Source organism: Vombatus ursinus, unplaced genomic scaffold (assembly GCF_900497805.2).
Source record: "Vombatus ursinus unplaced genomic scaffold, bare-nosed wombat genome assembly UNPS02014859.1, whole genome shotgun sequence".
In the NCBI taxonomy this organism is placed as follows: Eukaryota; Metazoa; Chordata; class Mammalia; order Diprotodontia; family Vombatidae; genus Vombatus; species Vombatus ursinus.
In genome coordinates, this window is record NW_020954637.1 from 4,862,949 (window position 1) to 4,877,218 (window position 14,270).

Sequence of the window (14,270 nt, forward strand, 5' to 3'; positions counted from 1 at the left end):
GGTATGATCAGAGAATGTACATCTACCAAAGGCATATGGTTGTGTGACATTCTTTTCTGGCAGAGGTCAGCAGCACTCCAGCAGGAGTAAGATGGGGTGGGGCAGAGCATAAAGGGGCAAAGGATTCAAAAGTAGAAGAGATTGCACAGGGCCAAGACTGAAAGGGAAGAGACAGCTGTCACGTCTCTCGTGCTTTACGGTTTGCCAAGAGCTTCATATACATGGCTTCATCTGATCCCCCAGCAACTCTGGGAGGCAGAGCCAGGGCGGCCTGGGAGAATAGGAAGGAGAGAGACTTGGTCAGGAGTCAAGAGAGGGCCAGGAACTGGGGGGGACAGAGGCACGGATAGATGAACAAGTGGCTGGTGTCAGAGAACTCCAGATTTTAGAGAAGAGCATCCTTATGGGTATGAGTGACTCTCCCTGGGGACAGCTAGAAGGGGTAAAGATGCAGGTTGTGAAATGGAGGAGGTTGAGGGGCAAAAGCCAAGGTAGTCAAGGCAATATCAGCAAGGCTGTCTGTTCTGCCATTTTGTTGAGTTTCATTAGGTACATTTGGTATATGGAGAATAATGGCTTACATTGATTTCTGTAGCCTCATTAGAAAGCATTTCTAACCTTAATGCTTTTTTGGGGGGGGGGGGGGTTGTTGTTGTTTGTTTTTTTGGTGAGACAATTAGGGTTAAGTGACTTGCCCAGAGTCACACAGCTAGTGAGTGTTATGTGTCTGAGGCCGAATTTGAACTCAAGTCCTCCTGACTCCAGGGCTGGTGCTCTATCCACTGTGCCACGTAGCTGCCCCAACCTTAATGCTTTAACCCTAACCTTAACCACAGCCCTCAGTTGTACAAGGGCCATTAACCCTGTTTTACAGATGGAGAAACTGCAGCTCAAGTGGTACATTGACTCCCCCAGAGTCACTCAGTGACTAGGACGTTATAACAGCGCAGCATTTCCAAGTCCCCATCAGCCCTTCTTGGAAGCCTACTCCCAGTTAAATGGAAGTAGGAGACAGACTCCCACTTGTTTTGATACTTCTGTACATCAGTCTTTCATTAATATGGTGCTCCTCCCAACCCCCTTATGAACCTCAGTAGATTGTCTTCATGAATTGTTGCGGCTGAAAAGTCATCCCCTAATAGTGGCCAACTGCTGATGAGTCTCTCCTCACTTTGTTGGGCCGACCTGCTAATTATAGACCTACAGTTTGTCACCAGGCCCATACTGGAAACCTTTTCCATCTGATCTAAACATAGCTGGATCATCTTCCCCTTCTCTCTGAAATAGATCATTATCACATCAAACAAGTCACATGTTCCATCCTGTCTCCTTACTTGACTTAAAGTTAGTTTTCTCAGATTCATAGATTACCCATATGATAGATGTCTATACTGGCATATGCTGCAAGAAAAGATTGGTTTATAGATCATTAAAAGAACCAATGGCCATTGCTTGCTGCCCCCTCTACAGAAACTAGAGACTCTGTGTTTTGCATAGCTGGTTAATAGCGTGGCTTCTTGGGAGTACTGTGGAAGTAGTAAATGTCACATGTGTGCTGCCTTCTTGTCAGAAAGCTGCGGTGGAGAGCCTGACACTGTTCCTACCCTTCTGCTTGATGGTTCAGAGTATAGCATCCTCTGTCTCATCACAGCTCTCCAAAGTGTTTGTGACGATGCTTTGTTTTTCGAGTTATCAGTCATAAGGTCCCATTCTTCCTTTAGCTCAGCCTCGAATCATAATATCTCAGAGCTAGTTCATCTAGCTCCACCCCTCCCTGTATTTCTTGTCGTAGAAACATGTCTCATTCCTGGCTTACGATCTTCAGTATTCGGGGTTGGAAACTGTGCAAACATCTTGATGTGGTGTGCAGAATGATGAGCTGATCAATGTAGGGCCTACATCTTTTATTAACAGTCTGGTTCTTAGAAGTCTATGAAGAACAGTGTAAATGATCGTGATTGAACATTGGCATTGATGTAAAATAGAGATGTGATTGCCACATAGTTGCTTTAGAGCCTTAGACATCCAGTTTTGTGGGTATCTATGTCTGTGCCTGTGCTTGTGTATGAATATTAAACACCAGTTCACATGTACCATTTTATGGACAAATGTTTGAACCCATGTGGTGATCCTCTCAATGAACCCTAAGTCAGCCTTGTCTTTACATTTACCAACACATACACTTGTTACACTAGCAATCCAGAGTCTAAAGCAGTTTATGTTCATGTGACCAAGAACTTGTTTTTATGTGAGCAGCAAGCTGCCTTCTTGAAAGCCTTGTTCTCTCCCCAGTAATGGACATTTGTTTGTTATTTAGAGCCATAAGAAAGTGGGAGCCTTATGGAGGGAGGCCGGCCTCAGTTGGAAGGACTATTTGCCAGAAGGGGAAGATGTACATAACTTTCTCCTGGAGCAGGTGAGTAAGGAGTTTCCTGGTCCCACTTATGGCAAGATAGATGGTTATTCATCTTGCCTATTTTGTAGTATCCCGTCTATCCCTAAATGGAAGGTGAAAGTGATCATGTCTCTCAGTCTTTAGAGTTAATGAAATGAAACTACAGTTCCTAAGTGTTCTGTGTAATCCTTTAAATAAGGTTGATGGCAATCAAAAAACAAGGGTCCCTCAAAACTCAGACCTTTTGAATTCAATGGCTTTTCTGCTCAAATAGAGGATTTTGCTCCATGACCCCGAGGTTCTCTAGGAAATAAAGTTAGACTAATTTCTCTAACCTCCTTCCTCAATCCTGCCACAGAATCCCAGTGATGAGAGAGAGCCGCTCAGTGAGCACCTGCCTCTTTGCAGTGGCCAGCTTAATCCTCTCTTAGCAGCTGTTCTGAAGGGCCTCTTTAAAATCTGATGCCTCATCAGTCCATCATAAAATCACAGACTGATTTTGCCAGGCTACATTAGGTCATCTTAGCCAACACCTTCATTAGGAAGATATTGGCTGGAGTCTCAAGAAGAGCTTGAGCCCGGCTTTTCTGGCTCCTGGCCCATACACACCAGGCTGCCCAAGAACGTGGAGAGAACACTTTTTACATGGATTTGAATAGGGCTCCCCATGTTCAGAAGCAATTTGAAGAGTCGGACTGTCCCTAAAAATATTAAGCTTTTTAAGGTGTTTTAGGAGTAGAGTACAAAACTGTTATCACTTGCACATTCAGTAGTTACAGTTAAAACAAATCATTTTAAGATAATGTGTGTTCAGTCCTTTTTTTAAACTGAAAATCCCTTTGGTTTTGATTACCAGTATTGAATTACTCACCTCAGGATTAAAGAACTGGTTAAGTAGACTGTCTGTCAAGGCAAAGCTCAGAGCACCTGGAGCTGATTAGGGGTGGGGGTGGTCCTGTGAGAGCTGTGGGCACTGACACTTCACAGAACTGCCTAGTCATGATGGCGTACAGATTTCAATATGAATGACATTAACTGGAACCCGCCCTTCTAGCCTTAAAGAGTTGTCCCAGTACCAAAGGGAAGAAGCAAGCTCTGGAGAGTGGGAACTGAGGAAGAGGCAAGCTGCAGAGAGCTTCCCACTAAGGGGGACTGGTGCCTTTCAGAGAATCACTTGGGAGTTAATTTCCTTTCAGGGACTTAGAGGAAGGCTAGAAGAATCCATAGGAGGTTTGAGAATGATGGTTTTTCCCACTGTTAGCTACAGCTAGTCATTTGGTCCACCTTGGAGGGGAGGTATATCTCTGGGTTCTGTAGCCCTGAGGATAACTCTAAGTGCTTTTCCCTTTTCCTATTTCAGAAGTTGGACTTTATAGAGTCTGACTGTTCCAGTTCCTCAGAAGCACTTTCAAAGAAAGAACTCTCTGCTGAAGAGTTGTACAAACGGCTTGAGAAACTCATTATTGAGGACAAGGCGAATGATGAACAGATCTTTGATTGGGTAGAGGTATAAAGACTCCCTTCCTCCCTGGTACCTGTGGGCTTACATGAGTTGTGCCACATAGCCACCCATCCCTCTACTACATGGGATGCTCACTAAGCCTTAGGCAAAGCAAGGTAGTGTCTCATGCATGACTAACAGAGAGAGAGAGACAGCTGGCATAGTGGGTGCAGCCACCAAACTTGGGGTCATGTCCTGCCTCTGACGCAAGCCTGTGACCATGGACAGATCACTTAACCAGGCGAACCCAAGACCAGAAGTCACAGACAAGTTGTTGATCTGTATGAAGAGAGTTCCCTACACCAGTGAAATCACACCAGATGCCTCCCCCCAAAATAACAATTTTGATCCAAAGCAACCCTCTCCTGGATTGCTCCCCTAATTCTGATTTTGCACTGCTGCCAGGCTCCAAAAAGTCCTAAGTGTTCTGCCCACAAAACAGTTCTTCTCTGAATTCAACATCCTTCTGAGATAATTGTGCCCCTCAGCATCCTGCGTTTCACCCTATCAGCCACAGCATAGACTTCCTTTATTGACTCTCACTGGCCAGAAAGTGGTCATCAGCAGGCTTTCATTACTCTGTACTCTTTTGGGATGTATTTTCAGATGGGGTCAGTGAAGACTTTTTCTTGTGTTTTCTTTGTCCTGGAGGGTCTTCTTGTACCTGTTTCTGTGGGCCACTTGTTGTGACTGCCAGCTTATGACTTTTGCCCTCTTTGCAGTGTTTCTGCTTATTGAGAACATATCATTTTTTCAAGTTGGATTTCTACAAAGAGGGTTGTCAAGCTCTTCAGGGGTACTGGCTAGGACAGGCACATTTGAATTCTCCACATTGAGGCCTGGAGCAGTGCAGGGCAGAGTGGGCTGGCAGCACCTTTCTTTCCACAAATGCCTTTTGTTTCTTTCCAGCTCTTTAACCTTTTTTACCGCTAGTTTTATCTAACTCCTTCTCTTCGCCCCTATTTTGCTCTGCAGTCCTGTTTTCATCATGCTTTAAGTTCCAAAACAATGGCTCTTTTCAGACTACCATCCCTGGTGGCTGGGAAAATATTCTTGCTTTTATTTCTGTAGCATTTTATGATTTCAAAGTACTTTCCATTTATAATCATTTATGGCCCTCACAGCAACCCTTAGAATCAGTCCCTTTTTGATGTGACCGTGTACCTCTGGAGAAGCCAGTGCCACAGACTAGTAGGTTGATACATAACAGGCATTTTTCCTGTGAAAAATACTTGTGAACTCTGGTAACAGAAAATAACCTTTCTCTTGTTTCTTTGTTTTTTTTTAACGAAGTTTTCTGTGTTTGGACTGTTAGTATGTCCTGTATTTCTTCTGGTTTGTTACTTAACACCACTGACAAGTTTCATTATTTCTACTTCGAATCCTGTTTTAGTAAGTTGAAAAAGGCATCAGAGTGTCTACATTGTATTCAGACTTCCTTCAGATAGACACCTGTTGTTAACAGTGTGCTAGAGAGCTGTAGCTTGGAGGGCTGTGGAAAGGAGAGTGAGTGAGTGAGTGAGTGTGTGTGTGTGTGTGTATGTTTGTGTAAAGGGGAGAGGGCTGCTGCCAAGGCTTAAAGGGGAGTGGCAAATATTGCTCTTTATTCTGCTATAGCTATTTACATGCAGTAGTCTTCATAAAATGTATGATGTATTTTCAGACTGCTGTTAGGATGGTGACTTTCTTCAGGGAAATTTCAAATGTCAGAGGTTTTTGCTGGAGTGCTTCCTTCCTGCCTTCTGCTTCTGTCTTGTGGGCACTATAAAATGGCATAGTACCTTTAGTCACCAAAGCAGCCAAGAATTATTGTGGGAATTACTCCATTTAAGATAAACTTACTGGCCAGCAGAACACCTGGAGACACCACTGATTTTGTGAATTACTACCTCAAAAAGAAACTGATGTTTTCCACGGGTGTTTTTGATCTGTCTCTCCCAAAATGAGACAGTGTCCTACTAGCATTCCCATCAGTCCACAAACCAAAGGCCAAGCACTTTCTTTAAAAACCAATAAACAAAAGAAACTCCAGTCCTTCCCCCAGCTCACAGCAGTTTAGTTAGCACACCATTTTGAAAAACATCATCTTTTCCTAAGACTAGATATTTGTATACAAACAATATATAGAACTGTCTTATCCAAAGAACAACTCTGCTAGAGAGGGGGGCTTGCAACTGGACAGGAATGCAGGCGTACAAATGTCATGGAACCTTAATTACATATTGGGAAAACTCACGGGTTTTTGGCTGTATCATGGAAATAGTCATGTACCAAACCAGACACTGAAAGGATGCCTAGTAAAATGGGATTCTACCTCTACTGAAATAGGAAACAGTGAATCCATTTGCAAAGGAAGCCAAGAAATAAAACGATGAATTTTCCAGTAATATTAATTCTCACAGCAGCACACGCCTAAAAGTTCTACTGAATGTTTAAATCGGTGCACCTCTGACTGTGTAGCAAGCAGGGCCCTGGGTGTTTGTGCCTCTTGTTTGAGTAATGTAAATCTCCAGTATTGAGCAGGAGAAGGATATGTCAACATTAATTTCTTAAAGTTTCAGCTATTAGAAATAAATGCATTGAGGAGTTACAAAGGCACTTTATATCAGTCAGTTATTAGGTATTTATTGAGCCCTGCCATGAGCCTGTACTAAGACAGTGTACTAAGCTCTGGAGATACAAAAAGAGGCACAGGACAGCCCCTTCCTTCAGGGAGCTCACAGTCTAATCAGGGAGACAACATGCGAACAGATACATACCAAACTATGTGCAGGAAAAGCTATGTAGGAAATTATTATTATTATTATTAATTAACAGAGATAAGGCACTAGAATTAAGAGAGATTGGAGAAGGCTTTCTGTAGATGATGAAATTTTAGTTGGGACATAAAGGAATCTAAAGGGAGAGTTTTCCAGGCATGGGGGATAATCGGAGAAAATGCCCAGAGCCAAGAGATGGAATATCTTTTATTGTTGTTCGTGGAACATCCAGGGAGCCAGTGTCACTGGATGAAAAAGTACATAGAGGAGACTAAGGAGTACGTTAAAGTCTGGAAAGGTAGGAGAGGGGTAAGTTATGAAGGGCTTTGAATGCCAGAGTCTTTTGTATTTGATCCTGTAGGTCATGGGGAGTCATAGGAGTTCATTAAATAGAGGGGTGACACAGTCAGACCTGAGCTTTAGGAAAATCACTTTGGTGACTAAATGGAGGAGGGACTGGGGTGGGGAGAGAGCTGAGGCAGACAGACCACCAGCAGCTATTGCAGTAGTCCAGACAAAAGGTGTCAATAAGGGCCTGTACCAGAGTGGCGGCCATGTCAGGCAAGAGGAGGAGGCATATTCCAGAGATGTTGCCAAAGTGAGATCACTAGGCCTTGATAACAGATTAGAGATGGCGGTAAGAGATCGAGTCAAGGGTGACACCTAGGTTGTGAGCTGGGGGGGACTGGGAGAATAATGTTGCCCTCTGCACTAATAAGGAAGTTTGGGATTGGGTAGGGCTTGTAGGGAAAGAGAATGAGTTCAGTTTGGGATATATTTTTAAGTTGTCATTAGGACGTTTTGTTCGATTTCCTGTTTGATAGAACATTAGAGGTGTGAGACTGAAGATAGGCAGAGAGGTTACGGCAGGGACAGGTAGATTTGAGAATCATCTCCATAGAAATGATCAGTTAATTCATGGGAATTGATGTTGGTGTCAGCTGACAGTTGTCCCCCATGACGCAGTTGCTCATTTTTAATACAAGTATGAGTGAAAAAATCACAATAAGCGAAGAATGCAAATATAGATCCTCCATTTAATATCTGAGCTAATTTTCGATACTTTTTGTCTCACATGGATAGATGTTGGCCTTAATTGCCTTTGTTCTTTAAACAAAAACAAAACATACATCAATGCCACATTAGTGAAGCCTGTCAAGGTTTTAACATGATTAGCATAAAAAAGTGACTATTTTCTTCCTTGTACTTTGTCTCCATGGTAGGCCAAAGTCATTACGGTGGTCTGGGTTTCAGCAGGTGGAAAGAATATGCCATTTTGTCCTCTAAAGCAGATGAAGCAGGCACTGCTCAGAGCCAGCAAGGTCCCCTATTCTGCATTTCCAGGCAGTACTTTGTGTTCATCATTTCCAGGACTTCTCTGTACTTTTCTCAGACTTGCCTTGAAGTCTGGTCCTCAGGAGAGTCTAGCCATATGCCAAGATTGAAGTTACTCTGTCCATCTGTTTATAAAGTACTTGATGAGCCAAAAGGCAAGGCTATGTTTTTATTCGCTCTCCCATAACTTAAATCAAGTTCGGTATATTCACTCAGATTTTCCAAAAGTAATCCCTTTGGGATTAGACCAGACCAAGTGAAATATTTTTTAGAAAGTTATAAGCAAGTCAACTCTGACCAATATAATAGAAATGAGCATGGAAACCCCTTAAGGGGCATAAGATACCATCATGGCACCACATGGCAGCAAAAGGCTACAGTCTGCCCTACAGTGGTTTCTTTATGGTCTATGGGTGAAGTGGGTTAGTTTTCATTCCTATGAACTTATTGACTAACGATGCTGGTTAAAATTGCTTGTATTTGCTCTTTCAGGATTTTGTGTTCAGTTCTGCCTCCTTTCTTCAGTGTGCAGCGTCCAGGCTGTCATCAGCAGCAGCTTCCCTTGCTGCCAGATGCAGACCCATTAGATCACTTGAGTAGTAGCCCTTCAGGTCTCAGACAGCTCCTTCTTTAAATTGTAACTGAGCTTTACAGCTGCTCCAACGTTCGCTGCTTTCCAATGTGGTCTTTTCTTCATTTTCTTGGCTGTCTCTATGTGCCCACTTATGTTGGACTGTTCCTAAAAGACGCTAAGAGAAGTGGAGACTTGGAGAAGAACGCCTGCGGTCTGCTTAGAAAATTATTTTCCTGTCTGTTTGTTGTAGCTCGTAGAAGAGCGTTGTCCTATCTGAACGTGTTTGTTGTAATTCATATTGGATTGGGGTCCCATTGGCCTTGCCTCATATTTCCATTCCATTTTCCCCCGGCTTCTTTAAAGAAGAGTGAAATAGTCTTCTGCCACTGAAAAGCTTGTCCACACGTACATTACCTTCTACTTGACACAACTCTAGAACTTCATTAAGGCACAGCATTCTTTATTTTGGAAATGAATCCACATTAAAAGAAAGAGGAAAAGTCTTGGATGTTTTTATCATCCAAGACTTTTTAGGTGCAGAAGGCAAAGTATTTTTGGAGGAAAGATGTGACAGCTTTTGGCCTGTCTTCATGTCTAGGCTTTTAAGGTGTGGCTTGTGGCCCCTCTCCATGGCGGAATGTTCCCTTCAACCCCCACCCCCCAAGGCAGGGCTGGCAGGGAGCAAGTTCACACTGGAGCACACTGCAGACGGCACACTTGATTCCTGTAGAACTGTCTGCCTATATTGGCAGCAGCAAGGCTGTTTTCATTTTGACAGGGAAAATGAGTTCTTTCAGGAGGCCTGAAATGGATTCACTGCCCAGTTAGCGCCAAGCTCAGCAGTAGAGTTGGGAAACAGTTGCTGCTTTACAGAAGAGTGCCTTACTTTGTGTAATTGATGCATTTCCTCTTGATTTTAGGCTAATCTAGATGAAAGCCAGATGAGTTCACCTACATTCCTTAGAGCTTTAATGACAGCAGTTTGTAAAGCAGCTATTATAGGTAAGTAACATTTCTCAAGTCAACTCCTAACACCTGAAAATCACTATTTGTCAAGTTCTTGATTATTCATTTACATGGGTCTAAAAAGTCAGTGATTTCCCAGACCTTCCCCTGAGCTGGTTCATTTTCTACATAGGCCAAGTGTTGCTTCCTCCTCAGCATGGGGAGTGGAATCGAGAGGCAGAAAGGAGGAGGAGCTCTCTGCTTGATTGTGGTCCCAACTCCCCTGCCATGAGGGACCAAGCGTGCTTCTTTGAGCTCCAGTGTCCTGGCTATTTCTCGCCTTCCGTGTGGGAGATGGCAGGGAGAGCTCTTGCATTCTAATGCAGCTGCTTTCACTGTGTTCAGTACAGTGTTTTGGGAGTGAGGATGTAATATCTTCTTAAACATAAACACATTTTATTTCATTTTTAAATGTGCTGATAGCCCTATTACCAGTCACAGTGATGGGTGAAATTATAATTAGTAATTAGAAACTTCACTTGTAATATTTCTTCCTGAAGATACCTGCTTAACCTGTAATTTCTCTGCATTTACCATAAAAACTTCATAAAGGCTAAAAGATATTCTTGAGTATCTATACCATCGGCAAATGTATCTGTTCTCTACCCAGACAAAGCAAGGCAACAGGTTGGCTCTCGGCCACACTATTTATGCCTAAACAATGAAGTGTTTATTAAGTCCTTACAATATGCCAGGCCCTGTGCAACAGGTCCTGGAAATACAAAGGCAAAAATAAAAGATTCCCTGTCCCTAAGAGCTCCCATTCTACTGGGAGATACAGCACACATAGCATATACGTAGGTAATACACAAAACACATATAAAACTGATCCCACATCACATTGGGATGGGGTAGGAAGGGACCGGGAAAGGCCTCCCACAGAAAGTTATCTAATATCTCAATCATTCCTTTTCAAAATCTCTTTTCTCTAAAAAAGCTAGCTAGGAAGGTCTTAGACGTTCTTTTAAAAAACATTCTTGTATCTAAAATGTGGGGCTTTTTTTTATATTTAAGTTTTATCACAGGTAGAATTTTCTAATTTAAGCCTGACCCCTAAAAGTTTTTGTTTTTTGTTTTTTCCAGGAAGGGCGCTAATATTGAGATAATTTCTTATAAAAACTATTCTTTTTTAAAAGGATAATTATGCTGTTGAATAGTTTTTCAAGAAAACCCAAACATCCCTCTCCCTCTTGCCATCCAATCCTCTTTTAACCCACCCTCCTCTAAGAAGCAGTAGGTCTGAGTTCTTGGGAGGGCTGATCAGTATTGGTTCTGAGAATGATCACAAGCATTTACACTAATTGAATTTATAAATGGATTCTGACTACTCCTTTTCCTACTGTGTTCCCCTTTATGTTGCTGCATCCCTGGAATTGAGTCAGCAGTCCCTGGAAGACAGCAGGTGCTAGAGGTTCCTAGTGCTGACATCTCAGTCCTGCAGAGCTCCGGGGCTTCAGTGCTCCCCTTCCAGGGGGTGTGGGGAGGTGAGGGAATGGTAGCATCAAGACAGTTCCCAATTAAATATTGACCCTTAAGTAATTCCAGTGCTTTCCAGTCCTTCCCCCGCCCTCTCCTCTTCCATATTAGCATTGGCGGCTCCTTGTGGATCACCTGGCTCTTTTCTTCTGTTTCTCCAAGCCGACTGTTCTGCTTTCCGAGTGGACACTGCTGTTATCAAGCAGAGAGTGCCGATCTTACTCAAGTACCTAGACTCAGATACAGAGAAGGAGCTACAAGCACTTTATGCACTACAAGCATCCATTGTCAAACTTGATCAACCTGCCAGTAAGTTCACTTGTGGCTTTACATGGGGTCAGATCAGCCAGATGCTAGAACAGTCAGAATAAATAGTACTGGCTTCTTGGGCCGCAGCCTCGAGCTTCGGGTCTCACGTACAGCACAACTTCTATTAACAGAGCCTTAAAGTAAGTGAGTAGCCTCTCCTGGTTTCTGTTTTCTGTCTGCCATCCTATAAACCTGAATTTGATATTGACTAGAAAAAAAGATAAACAACAAGAAGACAAGACCATGCCAGGGACTTTGTGGCCAGAAACGGCTTCCGGGGCATCTCCTAGGGTGTGTGCACAATGCAGCCGCATCCTTTCTAACTGTTAATGTTCCGAATGACCCCAACCGTCTGCAGCATCCTCGAGGGGTCACCCGAGCCCATAGTTCCGACTCAGGCATTCATTTTTGGAATGTTTTTCAACCATGAGAGTCCGTGCTTAACATTCAGCCCATCTTAAAATTCATTTAACCGTAATACCTTATTCTGGTTCATTGAAATTTTATTTCCTTTTTTTAAAAACTGAGTTTATGGTGAAGCAATGAGGTCAGAAAAGGAAAATGATTCTACGTGATTTGCTTAAGATTGTGCCTTTTGGACAAATACTTTTCATTCTATCTGTACAAATAGCAAGAAGTTTTACTGGTCTGTGATAGGAGACATTGGCGTATGCGTGGAGACTCACCTAAGCCTGTATCCACAGGGCCAGCTGTTCTCTCAGAACTTCCCACAGCTAGACCTGTGACACAGGTGGTGATGAGCCCGTCTCTACCTGCCACTGCTTCCTCCGCATTTAACTTCCCTCCCTTAGTTTTCCTCTCTATAAAATAGGGAAGTTACTGCTTGCTGATACATAAAATCTTTAAATCACTAGATACAGTTGGAAATTTTGTTTTCAACCAGTTGAATAAAAATATGGTTTTTACTTATGCCCTTTTGATTGTCCAGTATAATGACACTCGAATCTTTTATCGTAGGCCAAGTTTATCACTACCACCTAACACATACCTGGCCACTCATTCCTCTGACTTTCCTACTAGTATGTTTAAAGAATAATTTACAAATATAAACCTTCTGGGAAATTTTCATACATATTCCAAATCACTGACATGGGTTGGAGGAATGAGAATGGGAAAAAAAAATCTTATGAGGCTTACTATTCCCATCAGTTTGCTTGCCTTGTAAAAACCCAAGTCTCCTTGGCTAAAGAAAAGCAGAGAATTGAGATCATTAACAAGATTATTTGGGTTAGGTAAAGTTATGGGTAAGTGAGGTACAATTTGAGAGAGAGAATGAGAGAATGAATGTGTGTGAATTCCCACAATTCCCATTTAGGAGAGTTTTTACCCAGTTTATCTAGATAATAATATTTTTCATATCAGGAACCCAACACAAAACTGTACATTTATCAAAGGGGTGGGGGGCAACCCAGACTTTTATTTTAAAAAGATGATTGGAATGTAATATAAAATGATACACACCTAGAACCATAGAAAATTTAGAACAGAGTTAAATAATAGCTGCAGAAAAATTATTTTAGACACCATATAAATTATTCCCGTCTCCTTTCTTCATGTCCCTAACTCTTTGTGATGATGTAACACTGAACTGTTTTTAAGTGGGGATGGGGGCCTGGCACAGATCCTCAAAGAGGATCTGTGCAAAATCACTGCTTGGGGAAAAAAATCCCTTTGTTTGCCTTTTAAGGGCCTGTCAATCCTGTTCTTGTCAGGACTGACAGACCTCTTTGCCCCTCTTGCAGATCTCTTGCGGATGTTTTTTGATTGTCTCTATGACGAGGAGGTGATCTCGGAGGACGCCTTCTACAAGTGGGAAAGCAGCAAGGACCCTGCCGAGCAGAGTGGGAAAGGCGTGGCGCTGAAATCGGTCACAGCCTTCTTCACGTGGCTGCGGGAAGCTGAAGAGGAGTCAGAGGATAACTAAAACTTCAAATATACAAAACGAAACAAAAGAAACAATTTAAGTATTTTTTTAAAAAGTTTCACGTCTTCGCCAATCACAGTGCAGCAAGGCCAATTCTCGAGCAGAAACCCCCACGTGTGCACGAGTGGGAGAGGGGAGAGAGAAACAAAAAGGTGATCATGGAGGAAAAAGGTACTGGAAAAGTAAACGTCAAACCTGAGGGCGGGAGCACTAAACCAAAATACATGTATTATTTATAGAAAATATTTTCTGTTTTAATCTTTTCTTTTCTTTTTAAACAAGGACTCATACTTTAAAAGAAACACAGATCTGTTTAGCAAAAAAAAAAAAGTTGAGAACTTTAATTTATTTTAAGGACTGCAAATGCCAGTGTAATTTTTTAATTTGCAGTTTCTGTAAACAAATTGTATAATAGAAAAGCAGAGAAATAAATTTCCCTCCCCTTCAGATGCACTTCACTTTTGTTTCAAAGCATAGTAGATAGTCCAGTCTTAAGGGGGTTTTGGGGTGAGCTAGGTAAGAGAGATCATTTTTTGATTGTTTTTTGGCATCAAATCTTTCTGCCTGCCTCTCAGCTTGCTTCAGAAATTAAAAATCAAAATAGTAATCAAAACATACATAAACTTGGAACAGAAGGAAATGCATTTGAGAAAATGCTGTGGACCAGAAAGCTCCAAGAATTAACTTGTTCAGAAAAAAAAAAAAAGTGCTACCCTGGGAAAAGTACCCATAATACTTTTGAAACCTTTAGAGCAACTTTAAGGCTTGTAAATACATAGAACAAATATTTAAAAAAAAAAAAAGAAATTGACTCAATACTATTTCTTCTCACTTTCAAAATATAAAGAACAAAATAAAGACAAGCATTGCAAGTTTAAAGAAAAGTAAAGCGATTTCTCCTTTTGGCAGCTGCTGGATGTGGGCACCATCTCAAACAGGTGTGCCGTCTTTGCTCTTTTAGGGTCCAGACT

General features: G+C 42.1%; 1 protein-coding gene across 5 annotated transcripts in view; it reads left to right on the forward strand.

Moving 5' to 3' along the window:
• EIF4G3 (eukaryotic translation initiation factor 4 gamma 3) overlaps positions 1 to 14,034 on the forward strand; it is a 240,781-nt gene extending 226,747 nt beyond the window's left edge. For all 5 annotated transcript variants that reach the window (XM_027841348.1, XM_027841345.1, XM_027841344.1 and 2 more), the window contains 5 exons: positions 2,318 to 2,416; positions 3,756 to 3,902; positions 9,485 to 9,566; positions 11,208 to 11,354; positions 13,118 to 14,034. In XM_027841348.1, the coding sequence (XP_027697149.1) occupies positions 2,318 to 2,416; positions 3,756 to 3,902; positions 9,485 to 9,566; positions 11,208 to 11,354; positions 13,118 to 13,299 (657 nt within the window). In that variant the 3' untranslated portion in view covers positions 13,300 to 14,034. The remainder of the gene's footprint in view (positions 1 to 2,317; positions 2,417 to 3,755; positions 3,903 to 9,484; positions 9,567 to 11,207; positions 11,355 to 13,117) is intronic.
• The last annotated feature ends 236 nt before the right edge of the window (positions 14,035 to 14,270 follow it).